Genomic DNA, 16,784 nt, shown 5'->3' with positions numbered 1-16,784 from the left:
TGTGGTTGGGGATTGTGCAACTCTTGCCTCATAATGACACGTGCAACTACCCTTACAGGAGTTATCCATTGTCTCTTGAAAGGCCTTTGAATGATCCAATTGGGCTCAAATAAAGTACTCCTTTGAGGATGAGTACTTTATAAAAATTATTTTTTATTATTCATGTATTTATCTGAATGTTGAACTTGACTTATTGATATGTTCTTTTTATATTAAGTATTCTATGAATGAAAATTAAATGTTATTTGCAATATCACAACTCTTATCAAACACAACTGAACTTTATTTTTTACCTTATACCATTGATGACTATGGCGTGAAAAATTGTTAAAAAAATGTTTTTCTCTTTTTTTCCTTTTTTGATAATTTCTATCCATTCAGAAAATGTTTGTTTCCATTTTATTAACAACTAGCATTTCAGCCCGGCGTTGCCCGGGTGTTTGGAGGTGTATGTTGAGCAAAAAAAAAAAAAAAGTGGTAGTAGGAAGGCAGGCTCAAACCCATACTGCAAAGGAGGAAAAGAACGGGAAAAAAACGTGACGTCTTTGCTGTTACAACCACCGTCAAACCGGAAGTGACATAAGTTTAAATTAAGGCTAGACAATCAAAAAGAGGGGATGACTTTCGCAAATATTGGCAAACAAAGCGACCCCTCTCTGTAGAAAAGTACCTAGTTGAGAGTGAAGAAATTAATGTTTTTAGTCAATTTTTCGGAATTTGTCATCTGAAGGGTCGAGCTTCAAAACTATACTGATCTTGTGAAAATCCGTCGCCTCTGTCTAAAGTTTTAGGCAGACATGCAAACATACATACATATATTGGTAGCTCAAATTTTTTACCCAAACTGATTAAAAAGCTTGCCCTATCTCTGAATACCCTTTATGTAAAATTTCAAATGTTTAGACCAGAAATTGTCTGAGTAATTTGGTAGAGACCACAGAGGTCAAATTTTTTAAAACTTTAACCCCTATTATGACCCCTTAACATTTATTGTTTTGGGCTTAAATCAAGTTATTAAGTTAGATCCATGTCCAAGGAACCTACATCTAAAATTTCAATTGTTTAGACTCAAAATTGGCGGAGGAGTTTGGTAGAGTTCTCATAGGTCAAATTGTTGAACTTTGACCCATACCAGCCAAACTTCTGGTCGAAAACTGATTACAAAGATTTTCCCAAATCTCAATACTCTGTATATCAAATTTCGAGTCTGTAAACTGAAAATTGACAGAGTTATTGTGTAGGGAAATGTACACAGAGACACTTTCACTTTTATAGATATATAGAAAATAAGTGATCAAGTTTTTAATGAGACAAAAATGAATAAAAACGTTTTTTCAGTAAACTGAATTCCTCAACAAGTTTACGGGTGGGTTTTTCTTTGACAATTGTTTCTCTTATTGAAAGTGCATGCTTTGAATTCTAAAAACAAAACAAATTTACACACAGACTCAACCGACAGATCAGTTTATTCACCCCTGCTTTACTTGATGTAAATTTTCAGAGTTTATGTGAGAGCAGTATTTCTTATCAAACAAATATAATTCTCTCTTTTCATCTTAATTTAATTGTTATGATTGAATGATCATCGTAGAAATAGAATAACTTTCATTTCTTTGTTTTGTTGTCAAAAAAATCTATTTCTATCCCAGATTAGCTCTCCTTCATTCCCCATCCACAGCATTATCCAGAAATTAACAAGAACATCTTCGTATTTCTGCTCCCATCCCTGATTATTATTTTTATTTGCATTTTTTAATTTCTGTACTTTTCAATAAATGAACTAAAATGTTGGGTTTGCTCTTCATAAATGCCTCACTGAGATGCAAACTTCACAACATTGAATTCTACCATTGGATACCTTGTATCATTTCATTTGAGAAAAATTGATCTTGGTATAGTTTTGTTTTTCAATTACACTTTCAGACAATGAAATCAAATACATTATAGATTTATCAAAAGAAAATATTTCTAATTTTGCGTTAAAGAATGCATAGAAGCTTTATCAACACAATTTAATTAGATCACATTTTTCTTTAGTTATTTTAGAAAAAATATATTTTTTCTGACAAAAAGAATAATTTTTTTTTTTTTTTTTAGCTTCTGAAAAGGAAGGTCAAGCTCGAGAACTGAGCCAAGTTGAAATGATTCCTTCAGAGCCAACACATCTTTCTTTGTGGGCCAAGTTTTGTGAGTTACAGGTTTGTAGACATTTCTTTGCAATTATTTATTAAAATACAAATTCCTAAACATAAGGATTCAATGTAAAAATATTCTTACTGTTTCTAAATTTGTTAAGAGAAACTTAGCAATTTTTCTGAATAATTTACATTAAACAGCATATTGAATATTTCTGAATAATTTACATTAAACAGCATGTTGAAGAAAATGTTTGATATTTGGTACAACAGGTATTCTAGAAAGTAAGCTACCAAAAAAAAAAAAAAGAAGATATTTTGAAATACAATAAGCACCTCAGAAGGTTCATTTAAGGATCAATTTTAGTTAACAATGATTTTGCTATTATCATTAAAAGAACAACTTACAAATGTATAAAACGGTTCATTAACAAGCGCATAGAAATGTGTATCAGTTGTTTCCTAATTTTTTTATAAAATGAGGATCGATAATTCATATTATTTGAATTATTCAGACTATTGTTCTCATATTGAATGTTATTTCCACAATGTTTCCGTCAATATAACCTCCGACCCTCTTCAGGTATAACTTGTCAAATATGGGAATCTGCATGAAATTTTGAATGGAATTCTTTTTTTTAATCAATGGGGATAGTATGTTCTTGTTCTGTCAGCCATGACAGGTAGAAATCCTAAGTAATTTGCACTTGACTGACAGAACGAGTGGATTAAATAAAGAATTCTGTTTAAAATTTCATGGAGATTCCCAAGTTTGACAAGACACATCTAAAGAAGATCGAAGGTTAAATTAACCAAAACATTGTGAAAATAATATGAATATGTACCAATTGTTTGAATGATGATAAACTGGCCACATTCGTACTAATACCATGAATCTATATATATATATATATATATAAAATTCAATGTCTGTATATATGTTTTTGTGTTCTGTATAGAAAGAAAGCAAAAGAGAATCCACATAAATTCTAAAAATGCATTCTTATGTAAAATTTACTAGGAAAGACAATGAAAGTGTTCCTGAATCTTTAAGCGATTGTGAGAGTTTAAACCTCTTAAATTTTAAATATATCCTATTTTGATGAAATTTACATCATGTGCATAGAATTCTCCAAACAAGAAAATGTTGTGGTCCCAAATTTTTACGGTTCTCATGTCTAAATGACTAATGGGGACAATTTTTCTTACAAGTGTTATTTAAAGTCAACTTAAGAGTTATTTAGTTATTATACGATCGAATGCAAGTTAAAAAAAAATTAAATTTATCATAAAGTACAAAATCTCCATAAATATTTAATTAAACATAGATTTTTATTTTTTTTTTTCATAAAGATTGAGTTTTAATGAAATAATTCAATTTTTCCCTTTTTTTCTTCAATTTTCTTAGCAGTTTGTTTAAGATGGGGATGAGGCATCCTACTGGATGTCAAACATTCACCCACTATTTCAACCAAGAGATCTTTTTAAGCATTCACCCACTATTCCAACCAAGAGATCTTTTTAAGATTCTAACCATCCCTTTAAGTTCAATTGCTTGTATCTCTCTTGCACTTCGTTCACTGGGTATATTTGTCTGGTAGTTTTTGAAATTCTTTTTCATGAGTCCCATTGCTCTTATAATTACTGGAATGATGAAGATCTTCCTAAAATTCCAGTTTCTTTTCATGTTGTACATAAATTACATTTGTATTTCGTTATCTTTTCCTTCTCAGCTCTGTTTAACCCAGCATCATTTTGGACACTGACTTCTACTAAGGTTGCTTCTTTCTCCTTCTTGTCCCATATCACTATGTTAGGTTTAACAGCTCCGCTTTCAAGGTTTTCCCAAATATAAAAGCATAAATTACTAATAAAATGAAATTTAATTGAATTTTGTTTAATCTGTACTCAAATTATAATAAAAGGATATTGAGCGTTTTTTGGCTTGTTAATCAAATTTTCTGTAAAAAACATTTTTGTGTTTTGCTTTAAACTTGTTTTAAGTTGTTTATGGGATTCAAATGATTTCAATTCAAATTCACTTTTCCTGTTTTTTTTTTCTCACGATTTTTGCAGATGAAGATGATTTTTTCTAACCATGATATTGATTTGGAACACAAATACAGTTCAGGTCCATTAGAATGGCCTTTTATGGAGAAAAATGTTGCTTATTGGGTCAGTCCTGAAACAAATGTAAGTTCATGAAGCAAATAATCTTCAAATGGAAACACTTTTCTATTGATTTTATAAATAACTTTTTCCTATATTTTATTTAAAAGAAGAAAAAACTTTTCAATATGATAAATTTGAAAAAAAAATATTCAAGAAAATGTATTTTCAATAGATCAAGAGATGTACATATGCTGAACTGGTGATTCAAATTAAGTTTTGATGGATTAAATAAAAGTTCACAATTGAAATAGTTGCATGATGAGTCAAATTTGACGGTCTTTTTCAGAATTAGAAAAAAATCTGAGTTCATCCTTGTTTTTTAATAAATGCTATCCTGTTTTGCACAAATGAAGGAGAATGCCTACTTTAACATGCAATAATTTATTTCATTATCTCATTTCATTTTTTTTCTACAGATTATAAGATATTTTTGTTCATAAATTTTTTGAATGAAGAATCATCATTATTTCCATAAATGTCAATGTCAGTATTTCTATTGCTTCTTCAGGAATATCATTCATTAAGAGTGATATCTCCTCCTTGCATTTAAATAGAATGTATGTTGATTATTCATATCTCTTACTGATTATTAGGCTTGGCAGAAAACTACTAGTTGAGATAACCAATCTTAGAGATGCTCAATCTCTACTCAAAATGAAGAACTTCCATGAATACAAGTGTAAAGTCTTTCCCCATAAAACACTAAACACTTCGAAAGGAGTAATTCGAAGTTATGAACTATCGCTAGCAACTGAAAAAGAAATAAAAACCGAATATGAAAAACAAGGAGTAATCAACCACATCCGCATAAACATAAAAAGAAACAATAAAATAATAACAACCAACACATATTAACGTTTAACAAATCAACAATACCTAAGGAAATAAAAATTGCCTCTTAAATGTAAAAGTAGACCAATATATCCCAGCCCCATTCAGATGTTTCCATTGCTAAAAGTATGGACATCATAAAGAAGCCTGTAAAGGAATAAAAAATGTGGAAAATGCAGCAACAAAGAGCCTGACCACACCGAAGAAAAATGCATAAATGAGGTGAAATGTGCAAACTGCAAAAAGATCACCCAGTCTTCTCTAAAATATGCAAAACATATAAAAAAAGAAAGAGAAATTATAGAAGTAAAGTACAAAAAAAACACAACCTTTCCAGAAGCCAGAAAAATAGACAACACATATGCTGAGACAACAAAAAAGACAACTAAACCATACCAACATAATGAAATACATGATCAATATAGGGAGCTGATAAACAAACTGATTACATTAAATATTAAAGAATGGCCAGAACTTCAAAATAGCCTAAAAGAAAAATACTCAAATCTGGGAAACAAAATAGAAATAACAAATCCAAACAAAGAAAATAATATTCCATCCACAACAGAACCATTAAAAAAATTATCACAGAAACCAACAAAACAACCACCAGAAATTAATAAAAACATAAGCAATGATAAAACAGCAAATAAAGAACGTTCCAGAAAAAAAGAAAACCAAAATATAAAAAATAGATTCCAAATTCTAGAAAAAATGGAAACCAAAGACAAGTAATTAAGAGGGAAAAAATGAACAAGAAGCCAAAACAGCAACATCTCAAGCAAGATTCAGATCGACGTCCAGATCCAAACAAAAAAAAGAAAAAACCCAGCAAAACACTTCACCAAAGACACAAACTCCAACCAAAGATAAACCCTCTACTTCTAAAGAGATGGAAATAGAGGAAAACTAAACAGCCACATGGATAGAAATAAAACACAACAAATTATCCAATGGAATTGTCGTGGAATAAGATCTAACTATAATGAACTTCTTATACTTATCTCACTCTTCAACCCATTGTCTGCTTACAAGAAATCTTCCTACAAAGCAATAACCACTTCAAAACACCAAACTATGAACAATACAACTATTTCCATAACACAGGCCTTCGTGCTAATGGAGGCACCTCAATTCTTGTAAGGAATAACATACCTCAAAGCAATTTCTCTATCAAAACAAATCTCCAAGCAATTACAACTCAAGTCACATTACACAAAACAATCACAATCTGCTCAATATACCTCCCTCATCATGAACCAATAAATGAAAATGAACTAGACAATTTAATAAAACAACTACCTTCACCATTCATTCTTCTAGGAGACTTTAACTGCCACAGTACGTTATGGGGATGCAAAGTCACAAACTCAAAAGGAAACAAAATTGAACAATTAATTAACAAAAATAACTTGTGCCTTCTCAATCAAAAAAATCCAACATACTTAAATCCAACAAATGGATCAACTAGTGCCGTTGATCTTACCATGTGTGATCCATCAAGCTTCTTGGATTATACATGGAGCACTTATGAAGAACCCTGTGGAAGTGATCACTTCCCTATCATAATCAATTACAATAACTCCATCTAAAACCACATATCCAGGTGGAACACAAACAAAGCCAACTGGGATGAATTTAAAGAACTTTGTTCACTAAAACTAACAGAACATCAAATCCAAACAATAGAAGAATTCATGGAAGTACTCCTAACAATAGCCAAAAAATGTATATCCAAAAATTCTCCTCCTGGAAAAAAAAAACAAACCATGGTTCAATCCAGAATGTAAAACAGCCATTAGACAGAGACAGGCAGCCTTAAGAAAATTTAAAAAACAACCCACAACGAACAACTTAATAGAATACAAACACCAAAGAGCTAAAACTCGAAAAACAATTAAAGAATGCAAAAGATCCTGCTGGCAACAATTTGTCAACAAAATCAACATCACCGCTAAACCCAAAACCGTCTGGGAAATGATTAGGAAAATAACTGGAAAATATAATCCGAATCCAATCAAACACCTTCTCACAAATAAACAGAAAATAACTGATAAAAAAGATATTTCTAACACACTAGCTAAAACCTTTGCCGGAAACTCATCATCAAAACACTACTATAGACAATTCCAAATACTTAAGAAACATGAAGAAAAGTACAAAATAAACTTTAACTCCAAAAACCAAGAGTCTTACAATGAAATCTTTTCCCTCAATGAACTAGAAACCGCCATAGAAAAATCCCATAACTCAGCTGTAGGACCAGATGAAGTGCATTACAGCTTCCTTAAAGAAATTCCACCAAAATCATTAAAACTCCTTCTCAAAATTTATAATAAAATATGGGAAACAAAAGATTTCCCAACTTCATGGAAAAATGCAACAATAATACCAATACCCAAACTGGGAAAAGATACATCAAACCCAGAAAACTACAGACCAATAGCTCTCACAAGCTGCCTATGCAAAACATTCGAAAGAATGATTAACTACCGTCTTATATGGTATCTAGATGACAACAAAATAATTTCTGAAATCCAGTGTGGATACCAAAAAAATCGAGGATGTATAGACCACATCACTAACCTCGAAAATTATATCAGAGAAGCTTTTATCAATAAGGAATACGTAACATTTGTTTTTTTCGATTTTGAGAAAGCATATGAAACCACCTGGAAACACGGTATCATAAAAGATCTCTACAACATCGGACTAAGAGGCAGATTACCTGAATTCATAAAAAACTTCCTAACAGACAGATCTTTCCAAGTTCGCATAGACTCAACTTTATCAGACCCACAAAATCAAGAAGGAGTGCCCCAAGGCAGCATATTATCAACAACTATCTTTAACATAAAAATCAATAACATTATAAAAGAACTCTCTCCTGATATACATAGCTCTTTATATGTAGATGACTGCTCAATCAGCTATAGATCTAAATACACTCACACTATTGAAAGAAAACTACAAGATAACATAAATGAAATTAATAAATGGGCAACTAAAAATGGTTTCAAATTCTCCAAAACTAAAACAAAATGCATCCATTTCTGTAACCAACGCAAACTCCACCCTGACCCAACCTTACAGATTGAAGGCGAAAAAATTCCATTCGTAAATGAACACAAGCACCTGGGAATCATTTTTGACAAAAAACTAAATTTCATTCCACACATCAATCACATCAAAACCAAATGTAATAAAGCATTACAACTCCTACAAGTCATCGCTCATACAGATTGGGGAGCTGACAAGAACACACTACTCAAACTATATAGAGCATTAATTAGATGAAAAATAGATTATGGTAGCTTCATATATCAATCCACCAGAAAGTCATATCTAAAAACCCTCAACACAATATGCCACTCCGGGCTAAGACTAGCACTAGGAGCATTTCCAACCTCCCCTGTAGAAAGCCTGTATGCAGAAGCACATGAAACTCCTCCAATGCTCAGAAATCAAAACCTTGGTCTAAAATACTACACAAAACTTACAGCCAACCCCACAAACCCAGCACACAATAGCACTTTAAATCCAAACTGTAAACACCTTTTCGACCAAAAAGAAAATGCAATCAAAACCTTTGGACTTAGAATAAAATCGATTTCCAAAGAAGCAAGTCTACCCATAACTAAAATTCACGAAGCTGTCCTACTCAAAACCCCTCCCTGGAAAATCGTATCCCCTAACACCGGCCTAAGTTTAAGTAAATATGAAAAGAAACATACTCATCCAATAACTTATCATGATGATCTCAATAAAATCAAAGAAAAGTATCCAGACCATACACACATCTATACAGATGGGTCTAAACAAAATAACGCAACAGCCAGTGCAGCAATACTCAATAAATCAATCAAAAAACAATCAAACCTCCCAAAAGAAACCTCAATCTTCAGTGCTGAAATACATGCTCTAATCCGAGCTCTCAAACTCGCCTCCAATAAAAAACAAAACAAATTTATAATCCTTTCAGACTCCCAATCTACTCTAAAAGCGATTAAAAATAAAAAGATGGACAACCCCTAATCGCAAAATTACTCCAAAAATTAACTGAACTAAACAGTAAAAAAGAAATCATTTTCTGCTGGATACCGAGCCATTCCGGTATTAAAGGTAATGAATTAGCAGATTCTACAGCAAAAAACGCCTTAAATCTCCCAATCGATGCAAATTTTAAAATTCCATACATAGATCTAAAGACGTATCAACGCATATACAACAGAGAAATGGCAAACCTACTGGAATGAACACCCTAACAACAAACTTCACGAAATCATGCCAAAAATAAAAAACCAAGAACAAAATACGAAACTAAACAGAAAAGAAGTCAAACTAACAAGAATAAAAATAGGCCATACTAACTTAACCCACTCATATCTGCTAAAAAAAGAAAGCCAACCCATCTGTATACCTTGTCAAACACCACTCACAATCAAACACATATTAATTGAATGTACTGATTTTGTAATAGTAAGAAATCGATTCTACAAAGAAAACAATATTAAAGAGTTATTTGATAAAAACAATCCCCACACCATACTCTCATATCTTTAAAAAATTGGCCTTTATAAAAAAATTTAAAAAGAACCCTTTATACAACGGTCCTGATTATGACCTAAAACTATATCCAATGGTGAGGCCCCACCTTGCGGGCCTTGGGGAGTGTGGAGCCAACTTTTAATTGCCATTGCTCCCAGGTCCACTCTGACCCGGAGTGGTAGTACCTGTTAGGGTCCCAACTATGGGTTAAATAGAATCTGACTTAAAAAAAAAAAAAATATATACTCCATTAAAAATTGTTACGCAAAATAACTAGATTCGGCATTAAATAACCTGAAAAAGGTTGATATGCCGTAAAACAAAAACAACCAACCAACCTAAAATTCAACAGTGAAAAACTTCCTCAATGTAAACTAAATAAGGCCAACTGGCAACTATGCAAAGAAAAATGTAGGTATAGGTCGAATTTAAGAGTCTAACAATGTCACAGTAAAATTTTTACAGAAACATTACTAGAAATTTCAAATGAATGCATTCCTAAAACTACAGCATCTAACAGACACAGCAGACTCTGGTTCGACAGCATATGTTGGGAATCCATCAAATTGCAAAAAAGTGGCTCTGAAGAAATTTCAGAAACATCCCACAACTGCAAACAAATGAAACAAATGATACAAATGAAACAAAGCTAAAAGATCATAGAGTAACAGAAGCATCTAAAAAAGAATGCTAGAAAAATTATGTCAGCAAATTGAATTTCATAACAGAACCGAGAGCGATATGGAAGATATGAAAAATTGCAGGTAAACGTCAATCAACATCAATTAAGCATCTCCTTAAAAATAACTCCAGAGTAACCGATAAAAAAAATCATAGCAGACTTACTAGCTGAAACCTTTTCTCAAAACTCATCTAATCAAAACCATAACACAAAATTTGTAACAATTAAACAAAATGCTGAACAGTACAAACTGAACTTTTAATTGGAAAACCTGGAAGATTACAATAAACTTCTTATATTAACTAAATTAAAAGATCTCACAACACAGCCGTAGGACTAGACGAAATCCATTACAAATTCTTACGACTCCCTACAGAATGACTAAAATTACTACTAAGAATTCAAAACAAATTATGGACAGAAGGCAAATTTCCAGACTTATGGAGACAAATTACAGTAATAGCAATCCCAAAACCAGGAAAAGACAATTCAAACTTGCAAAACTACAGACCAATCTCATTAACTAGCTGTTTGTGCAAAATTATGGAAAGGATAGTAAATGACAGACTCATTTGGTATCTAAAATACAACAACCTCATTTCCAACCTACAATGTGGTTTCCATAATAAAAGAAACACAACTCACCTACTTCGATTGGAAATGGTTATAAGGGAAGCATTTATCGCCTATCAGCAATCTTTTTTGACCAAGAGAAAGCCTACAATACCTATATACAACATGAAAATATGGAATAGTGAGAGATTTACATAAACAAGATTTAAAAGACAGACTCCCACATTTTATTAAAGGATTCTTATTGGACTGCAAATTTAGAGTCTGCATTGAATCCGCTTACTCAGATACCACAAACCAAGAGGAGGGAGACCCTCAGGATAGCATACAATCCATGACACTATTTAATATTAAAATGAAAAGCATAGTGAAATGTTTGGACCTTGGTGTTGAGGGATCTTTATATATAGATGACCACCTGGTATACTGCAGATCAAAGTATATACAAACCATTGAGTACAAACTCCAATAATGCTTAAATTAGACAAATGGACAACAGAAAATGGATGTAGATTTTCCGAATCAAAAACCAAATGCATTCATTTCTGTCACAAAAGAAAACTTCATAATGACCCTACATTGAAACTCGGAATAACGGTAATCCCTACTGTAGATGAACACAAATTTCTGCGACTTATATTTAATAAAAAACTGACATTCATCTCCCACCTGAAGAACCTAAGAAGTAGTTGCAATAAAAGACTACTACTACGTGTGATAGCATGCACAAAGTGGGGAGGCAGGCGATCAAGAAACTAATGAAGTTATATAGAACTTTAATTAGATCAAAACTAGACTACAGTAATTTCATATACTGATCAGCCAGAAAATCCTACATAGAGACTTTGGATTAGCACTTGGTGCTTTTAGAATGTCTCCAGTCGAAAGTCTTCATGCAGAGGCTAACAACATTCCTACAAATATAAGGAGTTACAAATTAGGTGGCCAATACTACACTAAATTAATCCAGCATATGAAGCTACATTCAATCCATAATATAAAGAGTCATTCGAAGCAAAAAAAAAGCCAGAAAGCCCTTTAGTCTTAGAATGGAAACAATACTCCAGGAATCAGAAATGGCTGTAGAAAATATCCAAGAACACATATTGACTGAAACCCCACCTTGGATTCTCAAAAACCCAAAGTAATACTAAAATTAAATGAACTTCCAAAAGTGAAAACTCACCCTAATGCCTACAAAGAGAAAACCTGTGTTATCCTCCTGAAATACCCTGACCATTACACATTTTTACTGACAGCTCCAAAGACCACAGACTTGTACGTTCCGCTGTATCGAATGAAACAACCTTAAAAAGACCCTTCCAACAGAAAGCTCTATTTTACTGCTGAAAAATGTGCCATCAACCTAGCACTTAACATTTTAGAAAAAAAATAAACAATTCTCTCAGATTGAATAACAAAAAACTTGAAAACCCTCTAATCATTAAACTCTTAAACAGAACTGATTCGTTATCAAAGAAATAATTATATGCTGGATTCCAAGCTACATTGAAATAAAAGGAAATGAAAGTGCCGACTTAGCAGCCAAATCAGCAAAAAACTGAACCCTGAAACAATATATTGACTTTAAGCCCAAAATCAATCAACAATTTTATCCAAAATGGCAACAACAATGGAACAACACAAATAACAAATTATACCAAATTAAACTTGTTTTGGAAGAATGGAAACCAACTACTAGAATATAAAAAAAAAAAAGTTATATTCAGAATTCATATTAGTCATACAAAACTCACACACTCCTACATACTTATAGCAAGAGCAACAACCACAATGCCCATTCTGTCAAAAAAAACCTTGCAACATCAGACATGTTTTTGTGGAATGTAGTGCCATTGATAATGCCAGAAAACAATAAATCCAACAATATTAAGAACATCTTTGGAAACAACTGCCTGGATCAAATACTTTCCTTTTTGAGAATAACAAGACTTTTTTTTTTTTAATTTTCTCTACAAAACAACTGAACTAACCCCTATGAATAAATATTTAAAAACAAAGTCCTTTATCTAAACTATTGAATTTGGCATTAAATAACCTGAAAAGGGTTGATATGTTGTTAAAGAAAAAAAACAACCAAACCAAATTTAACAGAAAAAATAGGTGAAACTTGAACAAGTCTTAAGGATAGAAAAGTTTTATTAAACAAAAGATGATTTAGCAATTGTTAAGTTGGTCTCCTCATTCTTTTTATAGGAATCATAATTCTGTTTTTCTTATTTAAATATTATATGACACTTATAGTCTAAAATAAAAAATGATCCTATGTTCATCGGATTTAAATGCATAAGAAACATCAACATAAATAAACACTCAATAATCATATTTAAATGGAAAAAATATTGCATTTAATGAAACCAGTATAAAAGTAGAAATATGAACAATGAAAAAAATTGTAAAGTTTTTGTTAATTACATTATTTTTTTTTTCTTTCTTTAAGGCTCAAATTCATCTTCTTGGCAACATCTTTATTTGGTATTTTTCAACGGTCATTTTATTGGCTTATATTGTTGTTTGGGTGTGTTACCTCATTCGACGACGACGTTTGATCTTTGATTTAAATCAAGGTAAATCATCATTTTGCGAATAAGTTAATTCTGTACAAAAACCTTTGTCAAATTTGATTTCTGTAGTTTGTTTTTTTCATTTTTTAGATGAAAAAAATTGTAATTATAAATTCTGAATTTTTATCCTAAATCTTAAGTGTATTCTAAATCTTTGCTTCTGTTGACGTTCCTGGTTAATATCAATTTAAGGGAAATGATGCAAAAGTCAGCTAAGCATTAATTCCAAACTAGCAGAATCCATAGAAATTCCACGGTAGATGAAAACATCATCACATAAACAATAGAATGGCCTTCAATGGATTAATCAGTGTAATATTAGTTCTGATCAGACTGTGAAAAAAAAAATATTTTTGTAGACAAATATGGATAACTGCTTATTAATATATTATTACAAGAAATAGAACTAAAACACTGGCAATAAAATAACATTATTATTTTGATCTGAACTGACCAGACACTGGCTGCCGATAACTAACTTATTATTGTGACCTGCACCGACCGAACACTGGCTGGCTATAATTGACTTATTAGTATTGTGATCTGCACCCAGCATTCTCTGGCTAGTGATAAATAACTTTGTATTGTGATCTGCACCTACCAGACACTGGCTTGTGATCACTAACTTATTAGCATTTTCATTTGCACTCACCAGACACTAGCTGACAATAACTAACTTATTAGTATTGTGATCTGTACCCACCAGACACTGGCTAGCGATAAATAACTTATATTGTGATCTGCACTCACTAGACACTGGCTTACGATCACTAACTTAATTAGTATTGTCATTTGCACCCACCAGACACTGGCTAGCAATAACTAATTTATTAGTATTGTGATCTGCACTCATCATACACTGGCTGGTGATAACTAACATATTGTAAATTTAGCCAAGGGGCTTAACTAGCAACACCAATTTTTTTTTTTTTTTGTTTAATTTTAATCAAATTCAATCAGAATGTGGCTAGAGCCTAACCAGTGATACCATGTTTTTTTTTTATTAGCCATTTGGAATATTCCACTTTACTTTTTGAGAGATGTCATGATGATTACAGTCGAGGCGAATTAGCGTATGAATATGTAGATAACTTATTTCATAAAGCAATTAATAAAACAATTAACTGCTTTTCTTATCAGTTAAATAATGACTTTTTTTTTTTTTTTTTTTGATAGCTCAATGGAACCATTTTGTATTTGTTGGTGAATTGTTGTTAGGGGGTTATTTTCTTCATTATCTTCCCCATTTTGTGACAGACAGAACTCTGTTTTTGCATCAATACTTACCAGCTTTCCTTTTTAAAGTGATCACTTGTGCTACTCTTTGTGATCATGCACTTTTCATGACGTCAAGGTAAGACCATTCTGACTTTTTCCCTTTCTCATTCTTATACATCTATGCACAGCCACACAGTTAAAAACTAAGTGGCCAACTATAGTTGAAGGCAACTCGAAGGCTCACTTAGAGGTGTAGAGGAGGGCGGCTTTCCATTTCCTGGATTACTCCACTTGCCCATGACCCTCACATTATAATGTTGAGTGTTTAGCAAAAGGGCATCAAGTACTATTCTTTATCAAATCTTAGGTATGACTTTACCAATGATTGAACACTCTTACGATTATGGTGAATGGCTTGGTTAAAAGAACATTATTTTTACATTAGTTTACAACTAAAACAGAAGGACATGTACCAATCTCTTATGCTGTACATTTATGTGCCGACAGAGGTCTTCATCTTCATGTTTTTTTTTTTAAATTTTTTTCTTAACCAAAAGTGTAAGTAGGTATCACAAACCAACCTAGATTTTGTGTGTAAAAACTGGTAAATTTCAATTTGTGACAACTCGTTTATTTCTTTTTACGTTATTTTAATAAAGAGTTGGATGTAAAAGAAATTTGATCTTTTCTTTATAGATTTATAATTCTTTTGTGTCATTAACATTTTTTAATGTGGGTGTTTTTCAACATGATACATATGTCTCTATGCATACAAAAATTGCTAATCTTAAAGAAAAACAGGTCACTCATCAATATGGTGGGTTGTAAATTGACTTTGACAAAAGAATCCAAGTTGAAAACTTGATTGAATTAGATTTTTGCTCTATTATAAAATTGATACTAAACAAATCTGAGGGTTTTTTTTAATCTTGCTTTCACTGTACTGTACTCTAAATCATAAGATTTGTTTGTTCATATAAGATTTATTCCAACAAAGTTGCAATTCTGTGCCATTTTTGTACATATTTTTGAGAGTTAATAGGATTTTGTCAAACGTTTAAACTGGTGTCATCTAATAATTATTGTTTCTGCCATGATTAATTTCCATTTACCCCAAGATGATGTGACATTTGTAAAGCTTTTTTCACTTATTTGAAATCTGCATTTTTAGTAAAAATGTTTCTCTGAAACATTTGCCATCTGGACCAAGAGCACACAAGCCGGCAAATTTTCTAATTTTCAACTTTAAATGATCAATTATGTGGCTAATCTCTATATAAATAAAATGAACTCATTTTTTCCCGTCGGATTTTGACCTTAATAGGATTAAAAATCAAGATATTTCATGCAAATATAATATGCACAAACGGCAGAACAATATCTGAGGTGTGTTATAGGCTTATTATTTCTCAAATTCCTCGATAATCTTAGATTTCTATACTTTTTCTGCTGAGAAGTCACGGCTAAAATCGGTTAAGATCAATGGAAGTGGTAAAATATTTTCTCTCTAATAAATTCCTCCTCCCCCTGCCACTATTTAACACCGTTTGGGGATCGTTCACAAGGAACAGTTGAGAAGAGAACACCGGTTTGGCTTCGTAGTTCTTTCATGTGAAGTTATTTAAAATCACTAAACTAAGCTGCAGTGCTCTGTGGCGTAGTGGTTAGCGTGCTGGACAATTCACATTATATTTTCACGTTCGCGCCGACCTACCGTAGTCGTTTTTTTTTCCTAAACAACTGGAATGGACTTTTCTTGGTGGCCGAACTGTTAACGTTGCAGATGTGTTTTTTTTTGTTTTTTTTTCACACTTTATTTTCCTACTTTTACTCATGACTCCGGGTTTGATCCTTCCTACTTACCTACCATAACATTTTTTAAAACTCCCCCCCCCCCGTCCCGGAAACAAACACTCGGGCAACGCCGGGTACCCCCGCTAGTTAGTAATAATTTGGTATCATTTATGTTTTACAAAGATCTATGTGCTCACAAAGTTTTTTCATATGAATTTTTGAACCTATATCTAAAATTTCAAGTGT

The 16,784-nt window shown here is 32.0% G+C and overlaps 1 protein-coding gene across 1 annotated transcript in view; it reads left to right on the top strand.

Moving 5' to 3' along the window:
* Positions 1 to 16,784, top strand: part of LOC145286031 (protein O-mannosyl-transferase 1-like) — a 106,902-nt gene that overhangs the window by 87,677 nt on the left and 2,441 nt on the right. The window contains exons 15-18 of the mRNA XM_080134650.1: positions 2,098 to 2,198; positions 4,212 to 4,328; positions 13,403 to 13,529; positions 14,703 to 14,880. Of these exons, the coding sequence (XP_079990776.1) occupies positions 2,098 to 2,198; positions 4,212 to 4,328; positions 13,403 to 13,529; positions 14,703 to 14,880 (523 nt within the window). The remainder of the gene's footprint in view (positions 1 to 2,097; positions 2,199 to 4,211; positions 4,329 to 13,402; positions 13,530 to 14,702; positions 14,881 to 16,784) is intronic.

This window comes from Euprymna scolopes, chromosome 10, assembly GCF_053919585.1.
Source record: "Euprymna scolopes isolate OS-2025 chromosome 10, ASM5391958v1, whole genome shotgun sequence".
In the NCBI taxonomy this organism is placed as follows: Eukaryota; Metazoa; Mollusca; class Cephalopoda; order Sepiida; family Sepiolidae; genus Euprymna; species Euprymna scolopes.
Note: the sequence above shows the minus strand (reverse complement) of the source record. Positions and strands in the feature narration are given on the sequence as shown.